We start from the raw sequence: 26,172 nt of genomic DNA on the forward strand, positions 1-26,172 counted from the left end.
ATCCACCTTTTCTAGAACCTTGTCGCAAGTTATAAAGGAATATAACGTGCCATGGTCGAAGAAATTATCGAACGTACAGATTAGAGCTTTTAATTCTAGAGAGAAGTCTAATGGAGTAGTCTGAAGCCAATAACATTGTCAGAGAATAAAAAATAAAAATTTTTTCGACGTTAAAGTATGTTATAAAAATAGAAAATTTTACGTTCATTTCTAAAACGGCGCATTTTTTTAATACTTCAAATGAAAACTTTTGAGCTTCTCTATTCAACGTATCGTTTAGATTTAGAACATGAAAGTTCTCTTGACAAATGATCGGAAAACCTTGATAACTCTTCATAGTCCTTAAGCATATTACTAATTCCCGTTTCACTAGCTTTTTAGTTACAAAATTATGTCTGAAAAAAATGTTCAAGACCCGCGGATAGAACATTTCAATTTTGGTGGCATATAAATGGGGGCACCTCAAGCTTTCGAATGACGAGTATTAGAACGATACTATTTTTTCGAATTAGTTCTTTCACCAGAGACACCGTGGTATGGTGTTCATAGAACGTTTATGAAAATTAACAAAAATCAAGCATGAAATGAGATAGAGAAAGAGAGAAATTGAGAGAGATAGAGAAAGAGAAAAATGTAGGGAAAGAAAAGGGTGTGGAAGAGAGTGAGATAGAGAGAAAAACAGAACTAGAGAGAGATAGAGAGAAAAAAGAAAAATAAAAAAAAGGGATAGTGAGAAAAAGAGAAATATAGAGAAAGAGAAAGAGGGTGACATAGACAGAGAGAAAAAGAAAAATTGAGAACGAATGAGAGGAGAATAGAGAGATATAGTGTGAAAAAGAGAAAGATAAAGGCAGAGCTAGAGAGAGACTAAATGCAATCACAGTGTCTTTTCGATTTTATCACGGTCGAAGAGAACCACTTTCCGGTGAATTTAGCGAGATTGTGGATTCGAGAAAAAAAATTTTCTTGACAAGTAGGTTCACAATTTTTCTACAATTATATTCACTTAACTGCGGAAGCAATTACACTTTATAATGGAATAAAATTTAAAAAAAAATGTAATAGAGTTGATATGTCACCGTTTGTAGCAGAACACACAATATAAATTCTAAATAAATATTGGTAAATAATTATTTAATTACAAAACATACCCCCCCCCCCCCTTTTAAAAAAGGGGGTTAGTATTTTTGGTTAAATAGCATTGAAATCTAATTATCATAATCCGTAGCCACAAGGTTACAGAGTCCGCCTTGGTAAGCGGGTGGTCGTGGGTTCGAATCTTAGTAGAATCAGGCCATTTGGTTGCCAAAGGACTTTAGCATGGGTTTATTCTCAGGCTTCCCACCAAGTACCTTTCCTTCAATCTGAATTCTACAGTACCTCTGTTGACTCTTCTTCTAACAAAATTAAGTCCCTGTTATAATAAAACGGATATGAATGATAAGCGTATCACTTACTTCAATAGTAATACTGCCAATAATACGAAGTGCGGAGTACAGAAAACACCTGGGCAAAATCACAATAGATCTAAGCTCTGGTCGCAGTGATGAGTCCACACAGGAAAAAAATAATAATCATTTAACAAAGTCCACAGTTTCGTTGGATTCTCACGGGGTCATGCTTTTTTGACCTTGATAAAACCGAAACTGCAGGGGAGCAGAGTCCGCTTTGTCAAGCGGATGGTCGTGGGTTCGAATCTTAGTAGAATCAGGCCATTCGATGTCAAAAAGGACTTTAAGCATGGATTTATTCTCAGGCTCCCCACTATTTACCCTCCCTTCACGCTGAAATCTACAATACCTTTGCGTGACTTCTTCTTAACAAAAATAAGTCCCTCTTATCAAGAAAACTGGCCAGAAGGACGCACGACGAAACTTCTCCAGGGAATTATAATTGGTGATATTTGGTAGGAGGAACAAGACTCGGTATAGGAGAACAGTAAGTGTGTAAAAGGAAGGGTAGCACATCACACACAAGCACTGATGAAAAATAATAATAGGCATAAGTGGCATGCTCAATAGCGGTATTGCTAATAATAGAAGTGCGGGATACAGCAAACACTCGGGCATATCTCACAATAGATCAACACTTTCTGGTCGCAGTGAGGAAGTCCATACAGGAAAAAAAGAAAACCGAAACAGCACTATATTAAAGATTTGGAAAATGAAACATGAAAACTAAAAAAAAAACACAGAAATAGATATAAAAAATTAAAAATGTAAATTCAAAAAGAAAGAATGAACCCAAAAATCAAAATCAATAATGAAAAAAATAAATAAATTGAAAATCGCGGACAATGGACATAGGAGAAGCAAAATAATCCGAGAAAATAAAATGTAATGAGCAGGAACGAAATTGAAACAGAGATAAAACTATATAATTTGCACTGGGTGTCCGTTCTCTAGACGTTTCAGATGATAGAAGAAATAAAACAGAAAATAAATTGCAAATAACAAAAAAATCAAAGGAACAAAAAAGGATCAATTTGTTTAAATAAGAAAATAGGAAATAAAGTATTCGAAACTAGGGTGAAGCAGACGAAAATAAAAAATTGATTAGGATAAAAACCTAAATAACAAATTAAACACAAATATTCAAAATAAAAACATTTTAAAATCAAAAAGTGACAAAATATATTCAAACCTCAAACATGCAAGCACTAACATGGGAACTCTTATTTCAAAAGAATAAAACCAAAAAGAAATTTACTGAGTACAAAACAAAATGAAAAATACTGATAGAATAAATAAAAAATCATAACAACACAAATACAAGTTGTACACACCTATTCGGAATGTTTCTTTTTCTTGTTGTTTGTTTCTGATTTATATTTTCAAATTTTTCCTTCACATTTGAATAACCTTAGTGAATCGATGGGCACTAAGTTTTTGTAACCGTAACGAAAACTTGTGTTTAAGGTCAAATACAATCCAATATAGATATTTTTGCAACCGGGATGATGCCCAGAGATAGGAAAATGGCTCAGACGCCATTTTGAATTTCAAGATGGCGACTTCCGGTTTTTAGAAAACAACCTGTAATCGGTCGAATACCCTCTAATATGTGTATTTCCGTAATCGAGATAATGCCTGCTAACTGGAAAAAGATTCCAAAAGGCGACTCCCAGTTTCTGAAAAACAACAAAATGTTGCCAAATATCAGGCAATGTGGGTATTTCCGAGATCGGGATGCTGCCTTGAGACCATAAAATGACCGCAGACGCCGTTTTAGATTCCAATATGGCGACTTCCGGTTTCTCGGAAACAACCTCAAACGACCGAGTACCCCCCAATATGTGTATTTCTGGGATTAAAATGATGCCCTGAGACCGGAAATCGACTTCAGATGCCATTTTCAAATTCAAGATGGTGACTTCCAGTTCGTATGGTGTGGTTTTTAGATCTCTTGACATCATTCTGATTCCTAAAGCACTCATATGAGATGGTGTTCGGTCAATTTTCGATATTTTCCGGAAACCGGAAGTCATCATCTTGAATTGAATAATCGCATTTGGAGTTGATTTCTGGTCTCGGCGCATCATCCCGATACGTGAAACACCCATATTGGATGATATTCGCACGGTGCTCCCGCAGACCGTTATTATAAAAAAAATAATAAAAAAAAAACCATTCGATTCGTTATGACGTCCAAAATGTCTGGTCAAAATTTCAAAATCATCGTACGGTACATTTTTGAGTAATGTCCTTTTAAAGGTTGTAAAGTACAAAAAAGTGATGTAAAAACGACGAAATACTTATTGTAAAGCACGTTTTTCAACCAGCGTTTTATGAAATATCTTCCAAAATAGTTTCTACACATTTCAAGGGTTATATATCAAGACAATGACAATTGGTGGAAAGATTTATTTGAAAATCCACAGATTTATTTGAAAAAAATTCTTTCAAAATTTTCCACAACTTTGCTGAAGGAAGCAATCTGGTATATTGCAAATTAGAAAAAATATTTTTTGACGTAGAACTACGTTTTTCTTTAGCCTACCACATAGTGATGTAAATAGGAAAACTATTAACGAAAAGGGGACGAAATATGTCCCTTTTTAAATGCTTATAAATCAGTTTGTTTTCAACCGATTTCCTTCATTTTTGCAGTAATTGTTTGGAAAATTATACACGCATCCACCCAAATGTAGAAAATTGTTGATTGATTATGCAAACTGTTGTACTATTGATAATTGTCAAGCCTTGTTTAAACGAAAATTCGACCTCTGATTGGTCGTGATATGCTTGCTTCCCAAGCACGGTCGACAGGATCATATACCTTGCAATTGAAAGCATGCTGTTTGGCTTATATAAGAGCCTGTTTCAGCCGAAGCCGCTCATAATAGTTCTGGACAGCGACAAGTTGTCAACAGCAGTCGTCCTTCCTTAGCAGCAGCACTAGCCCTGTGGTTGGTCACCACGTCTCAGGAGCAGCGCGGATCTTCTCAGCGTGTGTCGCCAGACTGCCATTATTCCCCCGTGTTAGGGCAGCATGAAGATCGTCATCACCAAATCCAATTTTGAACAGCGGAGGCAAAGGCTTTTTTTTTCAAGGCAAATAAACAAGTCATTGAAAGTTTATAATTTTTGACAACTTAAGCAAGCATTCTGTGCGGATTCTAGCAGTTACATCTGTCGCGGCCGTCTAATTTACAGAAGGCGAAATAGCTTCCACAGTGCATGTTGTCCGTGTATCTTAATTCCCCCACTGTTGGGACAGCACAAAGGTTGCGATCAGCAACCGAGTTTGAACAGCAGAATGCCTTTTTTCAAGGCAAATAAACAAGTAATTGAAGGGTGGAAAATTTCCTAGCATCAACACAAGCAAACATTCTTCGCGGGATCCTAGCAATCAAATTATGTTGTCGTTTATTTAGTTTTAGTTTACCCCCACTGTTGGGACAGCACAAAGGCTGCGATCAACATAACCGATTTTGAATAACAAACTGCCCTATTAGAACGCATTCACAAAGGCAGTTAATTCGAATATGTACTGATATAAAGTCGATTCTATCAATCAGCATTAACAGAATTTCGTCGTCTCCCAGCTGCCAAGTTGCAACATGATGCAACACGCAACAGCGAGCAAACGAAATTGCTTGATGTTACAAACCGCAATAAGATACGAGTTAAAACCGTTGCGTGTGTGAGAGCACCATCGGTGTTTATTCGCTGGAAACAAATATCGAATGCGAATTGTGGAATAATTCGTCTAAAGAATATTAGAGAATTAGACAACTGAACTGAAGGGCGTGGCCTATTACGTAGCACCCTTCGGCTATAGAAGAGTGTTTCTGGTAAAACTAGCTACATTCATTAGTCGGAAGGTGAACTGGATGGACCGTCCACAACGTTGACAGCAGTCGCAGCAGATATCGGCACTCAGCAGTTGCAGTAACAGACCATAGCAGCGGGTCGCGCCTGTGGCTGCCTTCAAATTAAGCACTTGCCCTGTGGTTGGTCACCATATCTCAGGAGCAGCGCGGTTCTTCTCGCTTCTCAGCGTGTGTCGTCAGACTGCCGTTATTGCCCCACTACTGGGGCAGCATAAAGGTTGCCATCAGCAAATTCAATTTTGAGCAGCAAAATGCTTTTCTCAAGGCAAATAAACAAATATTTGAAGGTTAATAATTTTCTGACAACTCAAGCGAGCGATCTGTGCTGGATAGTAGCAATTTAAATCTGTAGCAGCCGTCTAATTTACAGAATGTGAAACAGCTTTTACAGCTCGTGTTTTCAGTGTCTTTATTACCCCACTGTTGAGGCAGCACAAAGCAAGCATTAGTAGACTTTTACTCATTAATGAAACACCTACAACAATGCATTTGTTAATAGTGTGCGTAATTCTACGTCAGTTATGAGGTCGTGTCTTGGACACAACCTCCTACTTTTTATCTAACTGTTAGGTGGATTGATCGAAAAACTAAAAACGCCAAAAGTAAGGCCTTGTTCTATGAAACAATTCTGCTGAAGATATTGAGTACATAAAATCAATTTTTCACAGTCAAATCTAGGACGATCACTATTTTTCGAGTTTAGACCACTGTGCACTGTGGGATTTTCAAATAAATCTTTCCACCAATTGTTATTGTCTTGAAATATAACCCTTGGAATGTGTAGGAACTATTTTGGAAGATATTTCATAAAATGGTGGTTGAAAAACGTGCTTTACAATAAATATTTCGTCGTTTTTATATCACTTTTTTGTACTTTACAACCTTTAAAAGGACATTACTCAAAAATGTCCCGTACGATGATTTTGAAATTTTGACCAGACATTCTGGACGTCATAACGAATCGAATGGTGTACTCATATTCATTTGTGCTTTTTTTCTTATAATAACGGTCTGTGGGAGCACCGTGATTCGGCTTTTTCAGGGTTTTTTTTTCCGGAAATCGGAAGACACCTTTGGGGTTCAATTCATCATCCTGATTCCGAAAACAATCGTATGGAGTGATATTTGGTCAATTTTTGCTGTTTTCCGTAAACCTGAAATCACCATTTTGAATTCCAAAATTTCCTCGGGAGTTGATTTTTAATCTCAGCATCAATTTGATTTTGGAAAATGCGCATATTTGGTGGTATTTGACCATTTATGATTGTTTTTCAAAAACCAAAAGTCGCATTTTGAAATCCAAAATTATGTCTAGGGCCGTTTTTGGGTAACTGGGCATCATTTCGGTTCCGAAAATACCCATATTGGATGGTATTTGACATTGTTTTATTTAATTGTATCTTTGGCCTCTAGAAGCCCTGTGAAACCTAGGACGGAAGGTCCATTTTCGGGGCATATCACCAAGACACCCAAAACCATAAAAACCGGCCTGTGAAAATAATTTTATGACTTTTGAATTGTAGAATTCTGTTCAAATATTCATAAAATCCCTCAGTTTCGGAGCACATCGTCGAAAGACCGGATTTCCAGGATTAAGAAAATTGTTCCGGGACCCCGCTCTAATACAGCTAACAAGAATCGCTGTTAAATTAGCAAAAAAAGATTAACTTCATTAAAAATAGTAATAGTACACTGTTCATACAGTGCGTAAACTGCGTACACTTGCCCCACATGCGAAGGAAAAGTCGAATTTGAGTATTTTTTTCAAAAAGTGAAATTTTCGTGCTTCACACAAATTTCGAATTTGAAAATCTCTGGTAATACGTTTAGAAGAGAAAAGGTTCGTGTACCGCTTGGAAACAAAACTGAGTTTCATGATAGATTTTTTAGTAGTTCTGTTGCAAAAATGATTAAGTGCGTACTTTTACCCCTCACAACGTTATATCATTTCCAGCCTTTCCAATTAGTTTCAGACGATATTTGGCTGGCATACGTCTTTTTTTAGATAGAGCAAGCATTTTTCGTGTGTTTGATCCATGTGACATCACTAACTATTGTGATAGAATTGTCCTAGTGAATCAATCATCATTTTTCCCAGTTCCTCAATTCAATTTTTATGAAGCATGGAGAGACACCACAAAACAGTTCCGGTTCAATAAGCTGTTTAGAAAATCCCAGTCTGGCTAGTTCACCAGCTTTTTCCTTCTATTCCACAATGTCCCGGGACCCAGTATTTTTATTATACAACTGTGGACCAAGCTGAATGCATTCTCATACCAGTTTTGACGCACATGTAGAGGATTTTGACGCTTTTAAAGCTGCTTGGTTGCCAGAGAAGATACAAATATTTGCATGCTTTTATTACCGCTTAAGGCAAGCAGTCGTTCATCCTATAATCGCTTGAATTTCGGCCTGAAATACGGTTGGCTATCAACCCATAGAGACTGCGAAGCTGATTCTGGGACCTGGTACTCCAGCTTTTACTAAGTTGTTGAGTTTTAATCCATCAGTGAATGAGATTGTGACCCTCTCGAACTTCAAAGAGGACTGTATGGTTCTGCCACGTTTATTTTCGGTCAAAAATGTATTTTGTATCCATCCAGTCATCGATGACTGTTACTAAAGGCATAAAGGGTGGTCCAAATCGTTGTTTTGTTCTATTTTTTTGGAACAAACTTAAATTCTCTGCTGCACCGGTGGTGCAAATTTTGTTTTATACTAGATCTAAATTGAAGAAATTTGAAACTGGTATACGTTTTGGTCTATTTTAACCACTTTTTGGAACAAGAAATAGATCGTTCTAAAACCCTTTGTACGCTATCAATAGGTGGGTAAAATGTCATATTTTAATTGAATACCTCATTTTTAGCTATTTCCATATAAGCATTTTGCGAGTGTTGGGGAATAAACAAAACAAAGATTTTTTATGACAATTCACAATCCATTTTTGTGGCTTTTCTGAAGAAGAAAATGAACAGGTTCGTCGTTTTTGGCTTCAAGGAAACCGACCAGCAAAAGGGGGAATTCTGGAAGACCATAACCGAGGTTCAACTACTTGGTTTGCAACCATCAGCCACTACGATAACAAATATGTTGGCTATTTTGTTAATCGCCTTAATTATAGTGGGACTAGAGGAGACCGTAAGAGGCCAGAAAAATGTTCCTTGAAGACACTGAACTGAAAACGTTCAAAATGCAGGCTTGTTTCAATATCTTCAAAACCGAACCCAAGTTTAAAGAACTGCAAGATTCTGAAAGATTGATGAGACGAAAATGAAAGATGAACATCTAAGAGATCAAATATTTTTCGCTATCCTCCGAAGCCCTACTTGTAGCAGAAATGTTTCGATCATACCAATCCATCCTGAAAAATGTCACTGACGCTCGGGTCAAACCGTCAAATCCATAAAGTCTTGTGGATGTAAGATTTGGACCACTGCGACCATTATTTTGATCTTTTGTGGTAAAGTCTTGTGGATATAAAGTGTCTTGCTAAAGTAATCGTTTAATGTGCGTAAAAATTATCGAATTTCCGTTTGTTAAATTTTGAGTGCTTTTTATTATAACAAGTCTCATGAACTGATATCATGGGGTATTTAATTGTGGACAGTGTGACAGAAGCGGTTTAAAACAACAAGATATACAACACCGGTGCGGAGAACGAAAAGTTGGTCTATATTAACTGGTTCTATTCAGGTTTCGCTGGTGTAAACTAGTATAAAGTTGTTTCAAAATTAGACCACCGCTGAAGATGCCCTAATGGATTGATACAAATTAGATTTATAATACTGAGGTGCCCTTTAGTGGTTCCTGTACTTAGCAACGTTGTTCTGTGTAATCTTAGAGCTGTTTTTTATTATTGCGTTCAAGACGTTCGTAGGTGCATAGCACCTGTAGTGGAAACTTGAGGCAACCAAAATTCAGTTTAGCGATTGCACACTTGCCACACAGCACAAAAGATATTTCAAGGAATGAAAGAATTTGATAAGCATTTTATGTCTCGTTTTGGCCTTGTGAGTTGACCACCAGGACCATACTATTCCTTGAAAAATCATCGAATTTCAGATAATTTGTTGAAATGTCTCTTTAGTTTAATAGGGTAGGGAACATATTCTAAGCAGCTTTAGGAACCGCCTGTGTATTCAGACGAAATACTCGAAATGTGTTGGGTGAAATTCAAACAGCAGTATATCAATCTGTTCTTTATAGTTTTCTCTGTCAGAACTTGTTTTCAGATTGTAAAACTGAGTTAGCAAACTTTAACAATAATCAATTAACGTTACCAATTGAGGGACACTGTTCCAATCACCCCGAACCTATTTCAAGCAGTTTCCATCTGTTTTGCAAGCGTTTTTTTTTGCAGCACCCGAAGTGGCTCCTGAATGGCTGCAATATAGGTCGATTTGTTTCAAATGATGTTTGTTCACAGATTTCTTTGTGATTAACGGTATTTCTTGTAGACAATCAAAGTTTTCGTTTCCTTCGTTGAAATTGTCGATTTTGATCAAAAAGCAGCAGTTCGAGGCCTGTTTTCTGCGACTGAATAAAATAGGCGCTACTGCTTAAGCCGTTCCTTACCCTATGTAACCCTATTTGTTTGCTTGTTAGATTTTATAAAAATCAACCCTTATAAGCAGTTTATTATGAAGTTATATACTTCCTCATATATTAGAAACATTACAGAAGGCAGAATAAAACCCAATGTTTGATTGAAATCTTCGCATGTCATAAAAAAAAATAGGAAATCTAATGTAAAATAAAAGCTAAAATGTGTACATGTAACAACAAATTCCTTAGCTAACACACTTCACGAGTGTAGAACACGCACACGATTCATAGTTCAAATGTCAACGCTCGATTTGTCATATATTTGACCTGAGGACAGGCTATCTACTCAAAGTGTTGCTTTCAGCCTTTGTTTCAAAGCTACTCAAAACTCATCAAACAGTCATTAAATCCAATCGACGTTTTCGTTGATGTACAGAACCACACGCAGTTACGGAAATGCATCGCTTCTTGATAATCCATGAAAGCATCAATGTTTGCTATAGATTATTGCACAATCCACTACATTTCATTGCTATGCTAGAAGTTGAGCGTAGTGGATCAAAAAGTACAACTTGAACCATCCTACACGGTTTGGCCCCTATTTGCACTATTTCCGAATGCAAACATCGATGCTTCATCGATTATCTATGGACGGAAATAAAAAATGCAACACCAGCAGCTTGACTTTCATGCTAATGTAGGGTTCTGCTGCAACTGACCATTACTGGGATTCCCTTGACAATTGGCGCATTCAGCCGCAGGATGTCCTTCGTGCTGAACATTTGATAAACTTGGCTGGCGCAGTTGACACCGGTCGACGGCTCCCACTCTACCATCCCACTAATGGGAGTGAAAAACTACTGCGTGATACAAATCTTAGTGGAGCAAATACACTACTGTAAATATTCACATACCGGAAATGTTTACCTTTCGTTTGAGCTTGCGAGCACGAGGCATGGCAGTGAGACTAATGCCGGGTTTGTTCTTTCATTTGCAGATGACGATGATGCCACAACATCCGGGGTAACGTTGGACGATAGTGATAAGCGAGTGATACTGTTGAATCAAACTCAACGACAAAAGTACTGCAACAATCATATCTCGACAGCAAAGTATAGGTGAGTGAAATCAAACGACTTTTTCTTGTTTTTCATATAAAGTTTACCAGTGAACCTTGCTGTTGAATTCCATCTAAAACCACACAACTGGTCCTTCTGAATGAATGACACATTCAAAACAATAAATGGGAATTTAAATCTCTGCTTCCGTTCCGCTTTGTTGTGGCCCTGGACTGCACAGACTAAATCTCACCCGATTCCGGCGGTTCTGGCTGGCAGCTGAATTACCGCATGCTGACTCGACCGCACTCGTTTCGAGGCCCTTTATTGGGGGAAAATCGGTCAACCATACGTAGTACGTACCAGATCGAAATGCGGGGGTGAAAAATACGTGTGTTCTCCACATCATCACGTGTACTATTTATAGGTGGCCACGGCGACGCCAATATTGACACGGGCGGCGTTAAAAACTATAATCTCAGCTTTCTTTGCCTTCGACCCAGACCGAATACATTGCCATCTCGTTCAATGCCAATTTTCCCTGCTAGATTTAACATCAGTTTGTTAGAAACTTAATAAGTGAACAACGCGGTAGGATGACCAAAAGAAATAGCTGGAGTTTAATATAGTTTAAATAAATTCGTTCGTTAGAGTAACCAGTTTTTCACCCGCGGAATATATTTACGGCAATATGTTTTGTTGCAAAGACGAATGAATTCAACCGCTCGAACAATTTGGCATCCAATAAATGCAGACCTATCTGCCAAGTTCGGAGTACTGAAATGATGTTGTGTTTTATTTTTCTTCCTGCTCGGATTCTCGTTTCAGCGCAATAAGTTTTATACCATCGTTTTTGTTCGAGCAGTTCCGACGGTATTCGAACTGCTTCTTTCTGTTCATCGCTCTGCTGCAGCAGATTCCGGATGTCTCGCCAACCGGTCGCTACACCACCCTAGTACCTTTAATATTTATTTTATCTGTAAGTGCTATCAAGGAGATCGTCGAGGATATTAAGCGGCATCGAGCGGACGATGAAATCAACCATCGCGAAATCGAAACGCTGCAGGGCGGCCAGTGGCGATGGATCAAGTGGAAAGAGCTGTCCGTCGGCGATATCGTCAAGGTGCAAAACAACACCTTTTTCCCAGCCGATCTGGTGCTGCTGTCCTCGAGCGAACCGCAGGGCATATCATTCATCGAGACGTCCAACCTGGACGGGGAGACGAACCTCAAGATTCGTCAGGGCGTTCCTGCCACGGCCAAAATTCTTGAAACCAAAGATTTTATCCAGTTTTCCGGCACGCTGGAAAGCGAACCACCCAATCGGCATTTGTACGAGTTCAACGGGGTGCTGAAGGAGAGCGGGAAGCCGTAAGTCACAGAGGCTGCGGCGCTCTGTCAAAAACAAAAATCACAAGATTGTGTTTTCTTTTCAGCGCGGTAGCCCTTGGCCCGGACCAGCTTTTGCTGCGAGGCGCCATGCTACGGAACACATCCTGGATATTCGGCATCGTCATCTACACCGGTCACGATACGAAACTTATGCGAAACTCTACCTCAGCGCCACTCAAGGTTAGTATACCTTGCAACCAGGATAATGGAGAACTTTTTATTAAATAAATTTTATTTCTCTTTTTTTTTCTGCAGCGCTCAACTGTTGACAGACTGACAAATACGCAAATTTTAATGTTATTTTTCATTCTAATCTTTCTTTGTATCGTGAGTTGCATTTTTAATCAAGTTTGGACTAAACAGCATTACAAAACCGATTGGTATCTAGGCATAAGTGGTAAGTTTCTGGACAACTTTTTTGAAGACAACTCGTGCCAACTGCAAAATAATAATGTATTTCTGTTTTTCGTTTTCGTCTTTTCATTCCAGATTTATTAAGCAAAAACTTCGCCTACAATCTTCTTACGTTCATTATTCTGTACAACAATTTAATTCCAATATCACTGCAAGTTACGTTGGAGTTGGTTAGGTTTCTTCAGGTGAGTTTTTTCCCTGTAATACTCTACCTATAAAAGTCAAGTTTCACTTCTTGATGATATCTCACCGTATTTCTGTTTTACACAAATTTGTTTGCACTGTCGTTATACGGGGAAAAATGTTAACACCAAAACCACGACCACAAATCTGACGAAGAGCTACATCACAAATAATAAGTTTGAAGTAAACTTCTCTTTTTCAATAATTCTTTAAATGATAGAAGCTATGATTACGATAGACTGCTGGTATATCATGTGCATGACTTTTACCAAACACTAATAAAATAACTCTCTAAAAATAATCGATTTGGGAGTCCATTTACAGTTTTTGGATATTATCCTGGTTACGGATATGGTATTTGGACCTTTTAGGTTATTTCCCGGATACTGAAAGTCACCGCCTTGGACTCAGCGTTGCAGAGCGCGCGAGAAGCAAAACCTTTCTCCTTTTTTCTGCTTTAAAACGAAACATATGATATGCTTCTCAAGTCGTTTGTACATACGCTTTTGAGATACTCTATTCTTCATGCACTTGCCAGCTAACGTGCACCGGCACGCAAAAACTCTTGTCTTTCTACTCAACGACTTCCTATTCGCGAGTCAAATAAAGTTGCTTGACTAGGAGTGCTTGAAAAAAGTGCTCGAAAATGCTACATCCATCCGGTTTTACTTTGTACACAGACAACCGAGAGTGGGGCGCAGAATTTGTAACGTATCGCATAACTACTGGAACGTGTAGCGTCTCAGACTGCTTTGGTAAGTTTTTTTCAGCAGTCTAACTAGCAAAACTAGCCGAAGAAAACCGCTGCCGAAGTAGTCCGATACCCTATTCGAAATACTTTTTGACGCAGGACCACATCTTACCGCACTATATCGGAAGACATTCTGCGGAAACTAAAACCAAAATGTGACGTCAAAATGAAAGATTTCAAACGGTAATCGCTGTAAAACCACACGATGAAATACAATAATCAGTATGTCGTTAGATTGATAAAATGGACAATTTTGTGATTCTTCAGTTATCATTATTACTTCATTGTTCAGCAGTAAAAATTGATGAAAAGTTTTAAGGTCGAACTTCCACGAACAACGTACAATCACATGCGAGCACAGACTTCATGAGTAGACATCAACCGCTTGCTGTGATATCCTCTATATCAGTAGCAAAAAAAGTATTTGGCAGAATCTTCCCGTTCCAATAGGTCAACTAATGGTTGCTTTCATGATCCTAAACTATTCTGATGTCTCGAAGGTAAAGCTTTTTCGGGAAGCTCGTAACAACCTCCTTTATCAGACAATTTAACGATCTGCTTTTAGAATGTTATTAAATTTGATGTCTCGAAGGATAATATGCTTGAAGAGGCAACAATACTGCACCGAGTCCAGCATGAGTAGAGCGCTAGTCACTCGTCATCTGTCAGTGCTTGAAACTCGACTTCTATCTATGGCTGCCAAGCTAAGTGAAAACTACAGTGCCGCTGTCGACGCACAGTGAGGCGTGTTAGGTTAACACGTAGGTATTGTGTTGCAACCTGGAAAAGGATCGAATTGCCGTTTGAATTGCTTTCTCCTTTTGGTGTTGTATGGAGGAAAGTATCAGAGCAAGCCGCGTACTCAGCCTCCGCCCGCAAATACGTTGTTGCGTATGGCATATTGTACATGTTGCAGTTGTACGGCCAGGAGACAATAAAATTTAGTACGTTTCGGTAGAGGCAGATAACAAAAGGTGCAGCGCACCCTCAGGCACGCAACAGTATATTACGGTATTGGGTGTTGCATCCTGTAGCTGCGGTTGCACTCTTCCAGAGCATATTATGTGATTACAAGTGGTTTGACCACCAATGTTGTGACCGAATGACGAAGGTTTTCAAAATTTGTGATGATCTAGGAATATCTAGCCGATGGTAAATCAGTAAAAAATTTCAACCAATCACGAGCTCGCTTTGTGTAGCTGCAACAAATGGTTTAACAAAGGGCTTATTGTATTACTACCAGTGAACAGATTTTAAACACAAGATAACTATACAGGATGTTATGGAGCTCTCTTAAAATCCTTTAAGGGGTGATAGAGGACCCGATGTGATGGAAAAAATCCTTCTACGCATGTGGCCAAAATTTAACTACTGCAGAGTTATTCACTCTTTTCAGTTTTCGGTTATGTTTGCTTTAGCGAAGTCTAGCACAAGAAATATGATAGCGAGCTCAATTCTGTTGATTTCGTTGGAAAGCGAAAATTTCGTAACCAATAGTATCTTAAAAACTTTTTTTTTATTACTTTATTGAGGTGGCTTTCAGCCACAGGCTGGTTCGCCACCATATCTTAAAAACGTGGAAACGTCTAGAAAGAAACAAATGTGAAATCCAATGTTTTTGAGAACTAATCTGCAGTTTTCTCTCTGAAATGTGTGTTAAACATGAGTTTTACTGTCAACTAAATTAAACACTGAAATCTACTCTACAACTTGTTCTTTGATACCAAGCATCTAACTCTTTTAGTTCAGCTGCTATTTCACTCACACGTAGAAGACATCAACGACGCGTTTACTTAAATACAGTGGAGCAGAAAATTGTGAATCTTACGAAACTAAATTAAGGCGCAGCTTATTTCTTTTGAAGTGAAATATCAGTCAAACCAAAAAAGTTTGATGCTTGCTGCCAAAAAGCAACTTGTGAAGTAGACTTCAATGTTCAATTTAGTTAAAAACATTTCAGGAAGAAAATTGCAGTTTACAGGGTGACAAAAAAGTTCGGTCACACAGGAAAATCTCAATATTTCAAAGAATAAGAAGAAAATCTGAATCTGGCTTTCATAGCTTTGTTCAGTAACTCATAAAGATACTTCACAGACGATATCTCGGAATTACCTTTCTCTGATCGAACCAGCTTCAGACGTCTCGAAAAGTCGTCGCAAGCGGCGCGCACGTGCTCCATCGGCATCTCGTCCCAGATTTTCGTGATAACTCGCTTGAATTGCTCCAAATTTGTTATTTTATAGTCGTTCAGCTTCGACATCATGTATCCCCACACGAAATAATCCAGTGGATTCAGATCCAAGGACGACAGAGGCCATTCATTCTTCGAAATGAAATCGGTCAAGTTTTCCTCACACCACGCCTGAACAACCTTTGCGATGTGGGATGGGGCGCCATCTTGCTGGAAGCAGTAGTAATCGTCTTCAAACAATAGTTCAGCTTGAGGCAGAACATTTTTATTCAAAACCGTGTCCATGTAGTACGCCTTTGACCCCTTTATCGATAAAAATAGGCAGAGGCAGTTTACCTCTCTTGCAAATGGCTCCCCAAACCATCACTGATGTCTTATTTTGGAACCGGGAAACGTTAAGCTTGTCCGCAGGAGCTTGCTGGAGACTCACACTCCAAACTCGATCATTTTGGCGATTGACTGTTTGCTCCAAAACGAACCGAGCAACTCCCGCGACCGTTGGCACCTCTTGTCCTTTGTAGCTTTGGTAACCCCATGAACCACCTGTTTTTTGTACGGTGTAAGTTTTAAATCCTTGCGCAGAAGCAGGCGGATTGATTCTCGGTTCATTTTAAGGTTCCTGGCCAGCTTCCGTGCAGATTGGGCGGGATTCCGGCGAATCCGGTCTCGTATAATCTTTTTCAGCCTTGGAGTTCTCACAGACCTTGGTCGTCCAGATCGTGCCTTGTCCTCGGTGACTCCGGTCTCTAGGTACCGATTTATGGTCCGGTACACGAATTTCTGGTTGATTCCGAGCGGTTTTAGGTGTTTGAATATGTGTCCGGGTTTGTACCCTTTCACATATTCAACGATAACAGCTGCTCTTAACTCCGCCATGGCTCACAACTCAATGTAAACAAACTGCACAGATACGAAACTCTGCCACTTTGGGCAGCAAAATTAACCCTTTCATTTGACATATAGATGGCACCAGAGAGATGCAACGTGTAGGCTACAGGCGACTCCAAAAAAGTGTGACCGGACTTTTTTGTCACCGTGTAGATCTCAAAAGACGTTTGATTTCACATTTGTTTTTTTCTTAGTTCTTCTTATTCTAATTCGACGTTTTTAAGACATTATCACTTACGAAATCTTCTCAGCTTTCCAACAAAACCAACAGAATTGAGCTAACTATCATAATTCTTGTGCTAGACCTTGTTAAAGGCAAACATAACCGAAAACTGAAAAAAGTAAATAACTCTGCAGTAGTTAAATTTTGGCCATATGTGAGAAAGTTTTTTTCCGTCACGTCGGATCCTCTATCACCCCTTAAAGGATTTTTAGTGAGCTCCCTAGCACCCTGTATATGGATGAAATAAATTGACCAATGTAAATTGTATATTTTTTCTTCTCAAATAGAGTGCTTGCAGCACAAATAGCCAAAATAGTCTCAAAACGAAATATAAAACTATCGTAGTCTTACGTCAATCATGCGGTTGTGTCTCGGATACACCATCCTACTTATTATCCCTCCGCAATCATCGCACGCAACGCATCTTGAAACAATTATCTCCGGCTGGTCGTGCCCGCGAGTAGCGGAGTAGACGCGAGTTAGAGAATAGACGCGAGTGTGTGTACACGATTTCGGAAGCGAATGCGAGTTTTCGTTCGTCCGATAAAATTCGTGTGCATCATCATTTATTGTTAAGCAAGGAAGAAAGTGAAAAAGAACGAGAAATCGGTAGCAATGACAACCTCAGTTGAGGTGTTGCATGGTGTTTATGATCGGCATTGACAACACTGTTTGGACTTCAGAATGTCGTCTGAGGTCGCTTTTTGACCTCAATGCGTTATCCCGGTTACGTACATACCCATATTGGGTGGATTTTGGCCATTTTTGGTTGTTTTTTAAAATCGGAAGTCACCACCTTAGATTTGAAATCTGGGATAAATTTTTGGCCTCTGTTCATCATACCTATTAGAGAAATATTTATATTGAGAGATATATTTATGTATATTTGGTCATTTTAGGTTGTGCACCAGAAAAGTTGCCATCAAAATTACATATGGGGTCAATTCTCGGCCTCTAAGCATCATCCAGGTTGAAAATACTCATATTAGGTAGCATTTCGCCAATTTTGAACGATTTTCAGAAACCGGAAGTTTGCACCTTTAATCCCAAAATGGCGTCTAGGGACGATTTATGGTCTCTGGATGTGATCCGGGTTTAAAAAATATGATATGGTATTAGGCCATTTTTGGCTGTTTCCCAGAAACCGGAGGTTGACACCTTGCATTCCAAAGTGGCGCCTGGGCCGGTTTATGATTTCTAGACATCATCTCGATTCCGAAAATAACCATATTGGGTCGTATTTGGCCATTTTTGGCTATTTTTTAAAAACCGGAAGTCGCCATCTCAGATTTAAAAGTGGCATCTGGGGTCAATTTTCGGCCTCTGTTAATCATACCAGTTGAGGAACGGTCATATTGGATTGTTTTTCAAAAATCGGAAGTCACTATCTTGATACTCAGTATTACATCTGGGGTCAATTACTGGCCTCTAAGCATCATCAAGAATGGAAATGCTTGATTTACATAGTATTTGGTTATTCTTGAATGTTTTTCAAAACCCGGAAGTTGGCACCTTTGATAACCCACTGGTGTCTAGGGTGCGATTTTCGGCCTCTGGATATTATCCTTGTTTCGAAAATCCTTATATTGAATGGTATTTTCCATCTTTGGCTGTTTTCCAGGAACCGGAAGTTGGCACCTTATATCCTAAAATGGTGTCTGGGATTGACTTACGATTTCTGGACATCATCTCGATTCCGAAAAAAACCATTTTGGGAAATCCGTTGAAAACTGACCGAACTATAAGCATTTCAAATTGGACATAATGTTGATTTTAGGGTTTCATTCGATACCCATATAGCAAAGCAAAGCAAAGCCTTGGTGCTACATTCCGATTCGGAACTTGACCTTCTGTTTATTATACACAGACTTCGCAGCCAACTGTTTGATGTACAGGACAATTGTGGGCTAGAGCTACGATCCTACTGACACTAACAGTCTCTCCCGAGCCGAGACTCGAACCTACGACGACTTGCTTGTCAGGCCATCGTACCTCGAGACCTTCTGGGAACCCATATAGACCCTTCTCAAAGACGGAGTTCTACGTCAAAACGAGCAGCCATTTCAATCAACCGTTTTTGATCTGGTAGGAATTTTGCACGAATGATTCTACGGGCTAGGGATGTCATTTTCTGCTATTTTTTTCCCTCTAACGAAAAGCCACCGTATTTTGACGACTCACAAACATTTTGTGATGCTAAAAATCTAAACCATCAAATTTCAACACGGTCGAATAAAAATTATACATCCAGTTGACCGGGAATGCATTATTTGGGCTAAATAAGAGCCTTCTTCTGCTAAAACCAATCATTTTTCCACTAGATGGCCACTAGGATGGTCCTAAGCAGCATCAGCGGTAGGTGTAGCGGCACTTCCTTTAGCATCAGCGGTAGGTGCATTGACGGTTACTCCCTCCAGTGAAAAGCTCTGCTGTATTTTGGCAACACACAAATGTGGACTGGCAATCAAAGCTTGTCGGCTGTCGAATTTTCAGTTTGAATACAGCTTTCCACTGTGTTATGAGAAAAATGCGTTATTCTCACTTTCAGGGATTTCACCAATGATGCTGATCATGTCCGATATTAAGTTGTCCTTTTGAGGACAAATTAAATAGGTACTTAATTGAAGACGTAATATTCCCGGGTACCAGTAGCGGTAGTGATGGTAGCAGCGCAAGCTGTAGGTGCATTGGCCGGCACTTCCTCTAGTGCCATTTTTGAGATGGTGGCAATCAGGATCTGCCGGCCGTGTCTAGTTTCCTGTGGTAAAACAGCCCACCACTTGGTTGCTCCATTGAGATTTGGCCATATTATTTAAATCAAATGTTTACAAGATTTGAAAATAAAATAAATGATTCGATATCTTTGTCATACACAAATACAGCATAATTCCCAATGTCGGGGTAGCACAGGGTGCAATCAGCATTACATTCGATTTCAAATTGAACAACAAACTGTTCTTTTTAGGACAACCAAACAAACGAACGAAAACAACCAAACAAACGAACAAAACATCTAATATTTTCTCGTTTTGCGCTAGAAATAGAAGTGAATTGTTTTTTTTTTAACACGCATGCGCTCTAACTGTTTGTCCCATTCATGTTCAATGATTTCGTATTTAGAGGTGCAAATTGAAACTGAGTAGCACTGCAACCAGGCCCGGATTTAAGGGGAACGAAGGACGCAAATATCCCGGACCATCCGACATAAGGGGTCCCCCTAGTCTTGAGCCAGTCATGAAGACAGAGTGGGAACCTATTTTTTCACTCGTCACCTCCCAGCGACGTGTTAAGGCATTTCGAAATTTAAAATTTTCTTATCTGTAATTTGTTTAAATAAAGAGGGCCGCACGAAAATATCTCCCCCGAGCCCCTCAGGCTCTAAATTCAGCCTTGACAAGCACAAAATTTCAAAAAATACCAAATACAAGTGTTGTAACAACTCTCTTATGTGGTTCTATCAACTTTACGGTCGTGGCTTACATACAACACTTCTTTGTTTTTGTATCATGTCTCATTTATACAAATATTTAATTTTATATATTTTTTAAACTCTTTTCTAGAATTTTTTTTTAATGTATGGATTTTTTGAAAAGACAAAACTACTATCTGCAACTTTGCCGAGGACTTCTTACTGACCAAGCAAACCGCTCTGGCTCTAAGAATATCCGTGATCATCAACACAATTTTTCAATAATACCTTTTCAGAAATTGGTCGTAATTAAAAAAAAATACTAATAGCACAAAACGACATCTTTAGCCCATATAAACATCTATGCAAAGTTTAAACCAAATCAGAAATATTAATAAAAAATGGACATTTTTATTGAATTGCTCTACAACGTATCTCCAAAACCATAAAAATACCAGCAAAGATGAAAATTCGAAAAAAAACATACTATTAGGTGCAACGCATGCATCAAGCTTCACTCTTTGCTTTTCCAACAGAAATGCTTTCCTAAAAACTTCGTCGAAATATATAAAAGCAGGACGATATATCTCACCAGGATATAAGAACGAATGAGAATAGACAATGAGTAGGATTGATTGCACATACACCGGCAAACTGTTTTCGGAGTCTTAAGCAAGGCTAGAAGATTGCTGATTGAAAAGATTGATGTGAAAAGAATGGTGCTCTGTTTCCCGACCGCGGTCTTGAAAGATTATCGACAGAAAAAACTGAAATAACATCAATTTTCTTATTAAACTGAGATTTTATGGCTATAATTTTTTTCTTAATTTAAAACTTATCAAAAAACACTTGACTAGGAAAGATATTAGAAGCAAATTGACCCGAATTAACACTCCTCACTTCCCGCAGGCAATCTTCATCAACATGGACATCGACATGTACCACGAGGAGTCGGACACCCCTGCGATGGCTCGAACGTCCAACCTGAATGAGGAACTCGGCATGGTCAAGTACATTTTCTCGGACAAAACGGGCACCCTAACGCGAAACGTGATGGAGTTCAAGAAGTGTTCGGTGGCGCGCACCATCTACAATCCGGAGGATAACCCGGCTCAGTCGCAGTTAGTGCAGGTGAGTTTTTCAAATCGCTTCATAGATAAATAGCAATAGAGGAAATAAGCCGCTGTTTCAGTTGAATAAGGAAATAACGATTACGGTTGGCAATTTAACACCGACTGGTCAAGACCGCGGGTAGCATTAGCAGATAAATAATTTATTTTTCGATTCCAGTCTATCACGCACAGCTTGTGATACGCGCTATAAATAACAATGAGCTTTTCAAAGTTGATTTGGATTTTTACAAATTCGATAATACATAAGAAAGTACGGAAGGAAGCACCATCCTCCTCGCTTCACTGGAGTACACGACTCTTCCCCGACTAGGGGCCAGAGCAGTGTAAATCAATAAACTTGACGTGCGTTTCCTGCCTTCAATGGCAATGCCGTACTTGTCAGGTCTGATATGACGTAAATATCGCTCGCTCGCTACGGTACGATGCAGCGGCCAGCGCGCCAGGTAGTGCACCGTGGATGTGAGTTATGATGGTGCAGCATGCGTGTTTCGAAAATCCGCATTGGCCATGTAGCATCGATCTTGTCGGCGTTTTTTTTTTTTGCTAATTAGATTTCGCTCCGGTTTAAACAATGCCATCACAGCGCTCCCCGAGCTCCGAGGAACGGCGTTTGAGTGTTTCACGATTCAGTTGACAGTCTGAACACTTTATCATATCACGCAACATCATTTACATATCCATAAACATCTTTTATTACGAAGTTTTTGGACATATGTGCTTTCCCATGCCGGTCTATTGAACCGTGTATTCGGCCTCATTGAATAAAGTATTTCTTATTACGGGCCGAAAAAAAGTATTTTTTATCACGAACTGTACTATTCAAAGTGAGCCGTTAAGTATGAAAAAAGAAAGTTTATTTGAGGACATCCAATTAGAACTTAAGATTACTCTGGACAAACAGGTGAAAAATAGCTCACCAATTATGCTTTTCTTTGCAGCACATCCTAAACAACCACCACACGGCTGCCATCCTACGGGAGTTTCTCACGCTGATGGCGATCTGCCACACGGTGATACCGGAAAAGTCCGACAGCGAGAACATCAACTACCACGCCGCTAGTCCGGACGAAAGGGCGCTGGTCTACGGTGCCAAAAAGTTCGGTTACGTGTTTCACACCCGAACGCCGAGCTACGTCGAAATCGAAGCTCTCGGTGTCCAGGAACGGTTCGAAATACTGAACGTACTCGAGTTTACCTCCACGCGCAAACGAATGTCGGTTATAGCGCGGAACTCCAAAGGGGAAATCAAGCTGTACTGTAAAGGTGCCGATACGGTGATCTACGAACGGCTGTCGACGAACGGTCAAGCTTATCGGGAAGTCACCCTCCAACATCTTGAGGAATTTGCCACCGAAGGGCTGCGAACGCTGTGCTGCGCGGTGTCTGTCATTCCCGATGACGTGTACGAAGACTGGAAGCACACGTACCATAAAGCGTCTACGTCGCTGCAGTACCGGGAGCAGAAGGTGGAAGATGCGGCCAATCTGATCGAGACTAATCTGATGCTGCTCGGAGCGACTGCGATCGAAGACAAACTGCAGGACGGTGTACCTGAAACCATAGCCTCCCTTATCGAAGCCAAAATCAACGTTTGGGTGCTAACCGGAGATAAGCAGGAGACGGCGATTAATATTGGCTATTCCTGTAAGTTGCTATCGCACGGCATGGACTTAATTATTTTAAACGAGGATAGTTTAGACGTGAGTATCTTGTTTTGTATGAGTTGATTCTGCCTAATAACAACATATTTTTTACCTCACAGAACACCCGAAATTGCATTCAGAGGCACATAGCGGACTTGGGAGATCAGCTGCGGAAGGAAAGTAACATGGCACTCATAGTGGATGGGAAGACGCTAAAATATGCACTGAGCTGCGATTTGAGGACCGATTTCCTAGACCTGTGTATATCGTGCAAAGTGGTCATCTGCTGTCGTGTTTCTCCCATCCAAAAGGCGGACGTGGTCGATCTGGTGACGACGAATACCAAGTCGGTGACGCTAGCTATCGGAGATGGAGCGAACGACGTTGCCATGATACAGAAAGCACACGTTGGCGTAGGCATTTCCGGGGTGGAGGGACTACAAGCTGCATGCGCGTCGGACTACTCAATTGCGCAGGTATTTTGGCAAATCTGAAAAAAATCAGCAACAGTTTTATTTGCTTCTCTGTGAAATTACAGTTTAGTTACCTGCGAAAGTTACTGTTGGTGCATGGCGCGTGGAACTACAGCAGGGTCTGTAAGCTGATACTGTACAGTTTCTACAAAAACATTTGTCTGTACGTTATAGAACTGTGGTTTGCTATTTACTCTGGATGGTAAGTAAAACTGCTCACCATGCGTCTCCACGCTCAATCAGAACAATGCTTACGCGTGGTTATCAATGTGATATTAACCTGTTTCAATTTTGCAGGTCTGGCCAAATCTTATTCGAACGATGGACAATCGGTTTATACAATGTGTTTTTCACCGCATTGCCACCATTTGCGATGGGTCTTTTCGATAAGGTGACCTCGGCGGAGCAAATGTTAAAGTGAGTATGAAAGATGCAACAGAAGGTCAATAAGCTTATATCAATGATATTTTTTTGCAGAGAACCAAGGCTTTACGAACCATCCCAAAGTGCCCAACTATTCAACGTGAAAGTATTCTGGTACTGGATCTTCAACGCTCTGGTCCACTCGGTGCTCTTATACTGGCTGCCAATGTTTTCCTACCAGGGTGACGTGATCTGGGGAAACGGACGGGACGGTGGTTATTTAGTGTTAGGAAATATAGTTTATACTGTAAGTTAACGAAACTAGGTTTGTTGTCTCGAAAAACACTAACCACACCTGTCTTCTTACAGTACGTGGTTGTTACAGTTTGTCTGAAAGCCGGCTTGCTGACAAACTCCTGGACGTGGCTGACGCATTGTTCCATCTGGGGCTCGATTGTGCTGTGGTTTATGTTTATTTATATTTACAGGTGAGTTGCTATATCTGAAACCACTCAGTACAAGTCTCTAAGTTCTAATTTTTTGTAGTAATATCTGGCCAACGATACCGGTTGGCGCGGTGTTCACCGGCATGGACGATATGATTTTCTCATCACCCGGGTTCTGGCTGGGTTTATTCCTAATACCAATAACGGCCCTGCTGCCTGATGTCGTAGCCAAAGTGTGAGTAAACATTGTCGCTTTCAATTCGCTACCTTTAAATGGAAAGTAATCGATTCAACACATAGATTGTCAAGCATTTCCTGCTTCAAGTTTACCAGGAAGCTAGGTGAAGTGGAAGTGTTCTTTCAAATCAAGCCTTCGAAGAAATGCAGTGGCTGCGTGGTTGGAAGCAACTGTGTCCTGACTAGCGTTCCCCACAAGCGATCGTCAAGTTGTTGCATTCGAACATGAAATCAAGTTTCCATAATATTTGGAAATTTTAGCATGAAACTACAATCATGAAAATTGAAAAAAATTGTCAATTTCGGACGTTCACCAAGAACTTTCACTAAACATTCTAGCCAGACTGTGTTTAACTTCTTACAAATTCTGTGCATCATTTTTTTAAGTTGTGAATGTGGGTAGTTTATGGAATAGTGAAAACAAATTTTATCTGTCTTAAAAAAAGGCTTGGCTTATTGTTTAGTACTCCAGTTTCTCAATGGAAAGCTTCAAACCCTAATTTACCTCAACCATTTACAGGATAAAAAACAGAAACCAGGACTTGGCAGCTCCCCATCCCATCAAGGAATCGCGTTCTTCGTAAGTATTTTCTGAACAATTACCTTGCTATGGCTAAACTATGTCCACTGTGAGAAAAAAAAATTGGAAGCACTTGAAGCAAAAAAAAAAATAACAAATGTCCCATCCAACATCCCAGAACATCCTTTCAAAAGACCTGTACAATATAAAGAACTCGATAGAGAATACTAGTAAATGAACTCCAAGCCTTAACTGTTAGGGACCTACACTTACTTAGAGAGTTACAATTCAACAAGCATTTCTATCTATTCTCACTGCTTCTAGAATTCAGACTACTCGTATTATGTTATTTTTTCTTATTTCACCAACCTCAATTGGCTTTATAGTAACTGCATCTAAGTAAAAAAATCTATTTCTATTTAACGTTACTAGAATCTTACCTGTATTCTATCTAGTTCTACAAACAGAAAAAAAACCTGTCCTCTTATCATCAACCCTAAGAAAGAATTTCCCTAACCTCTATCAATGTTTTATAGATGTTGCTGATGTTTGTTTGTTGTTACCAAAAACTTTCGTGTTTCACCTTCGTGTTGATTGCTAGTTCTGATTTCGTTTGTTTTCTTACATTAAGTTTTCAATTTCCTTCTTGTTTCAAACATGATCGAAGCGTTTGTTTCCTTTTCGATCGCAATGTTTGTAACGGATGCAAAGAATCAGTTGAATTAAACTCAGTTTCTGTGTGTGTGTAATGCTGTGTGCCACTATTTTCCCCTCTTTTAGTTTCCCTCTCAGTAGTGCCTTGCTTTTAAATACTCCCTGATAATTTGTTCTGCTCTATGTCGAGATTTGTTTGATTTTGAGATTATTCTTGTAGTCTGTACACGCTATCTTAACGTTTTGATTTCGTTTGGTTAACTTGCTAACATTGCACTGTGGCAGGATATGCCTGATTGAAGCAACAGAAC

The 26,172-nt window shown here is 39.5% G+C and overlaps 1 protein-coding gene across 24 annotated transcripts in view; it reads left to right on the plus strand.

Annotated features, from left to right (window-relative positions):
- LOC129721157 (probable phospholipid-transporting ATPase IA) overlaps positions 1–26,172 on the plus strand; it is a 162,006-nt gene that overhangs the window by 99,674 nt on the left and 36,160 nt on the right. For 23 of the 24 annotated variants that reach the window (XR_008727349.1, XR_008727351.1, XR_008727352.1 and 20 more), the window contains 14 exons: positions 10,881–11,001; positions 11,770–12,312; positions 12,378–12,513; positions 12,589–12,730; positions 12,823–12,932; positions 21,302–21,523; positions 22,464–23,225; positions 23,288–23,644; positions 23,707–23,843; positions 23,939–24,058; positions 24,119–24,311; positions 24,374–24,492; positions 24,551–24,685; positions 25,208–25,267. Coding sequence is in view for 18 of the 24 variants with exons in the window: in XM_055673392.1 (XP_055529367.1) it covers positions 10,881–11,001; positions 11,770–12,312; positions 12,378–12,513; positions 12,589–12,730; positions 12,823–12,932; positions 21,302–21,523; positions 22,464–23,225; positions 23,288–23,644; positions 23,707–23,843; positions 23,939–24,058; positions 24,119–24,311; positions 24,374–24,492; positions 24,551–24,685; positions 25,208–25,267 (3,157 nt within the window). In the remaining 6 variants the exon portion in view is untranslated. Of the gene's footprint in view, positions 1–10,711; positions 10,782–10,880; positions 11,002–11,769; positions 12,313–12,377; positions 12,514–12,588; positions 12,731–12,822; positions 12,933–21,301; positions 21,524–22,463; positions 23,226–23,287; positions 23,645–23,706; positions 23,844–23,938; positions 24,059–24,118; positions 24,312–24,373; positions 24,493–24,550; positions 24,686–25,207; positions 25,268–26,172 lie in introns of those variants that run through there. The other variant, XM_055673400.1, reaches the window with a different exon arrangement.

Source organism: Wyeomyia smithii, chromosome 2 (assembly GCF_029784165.1).
Source record: "Wyeomyia smithii strain HCP4-BCI-WySm-NY-G18 chromosome 2, ASM2978416v1, whole genome shotgun sequence".
Lineage (NCBI taxonomy): Eukaryota > Metazoa > Arthropoda > Insecta > Diptera > Culicidae > Wyeomyia > Wyeomyia smithii.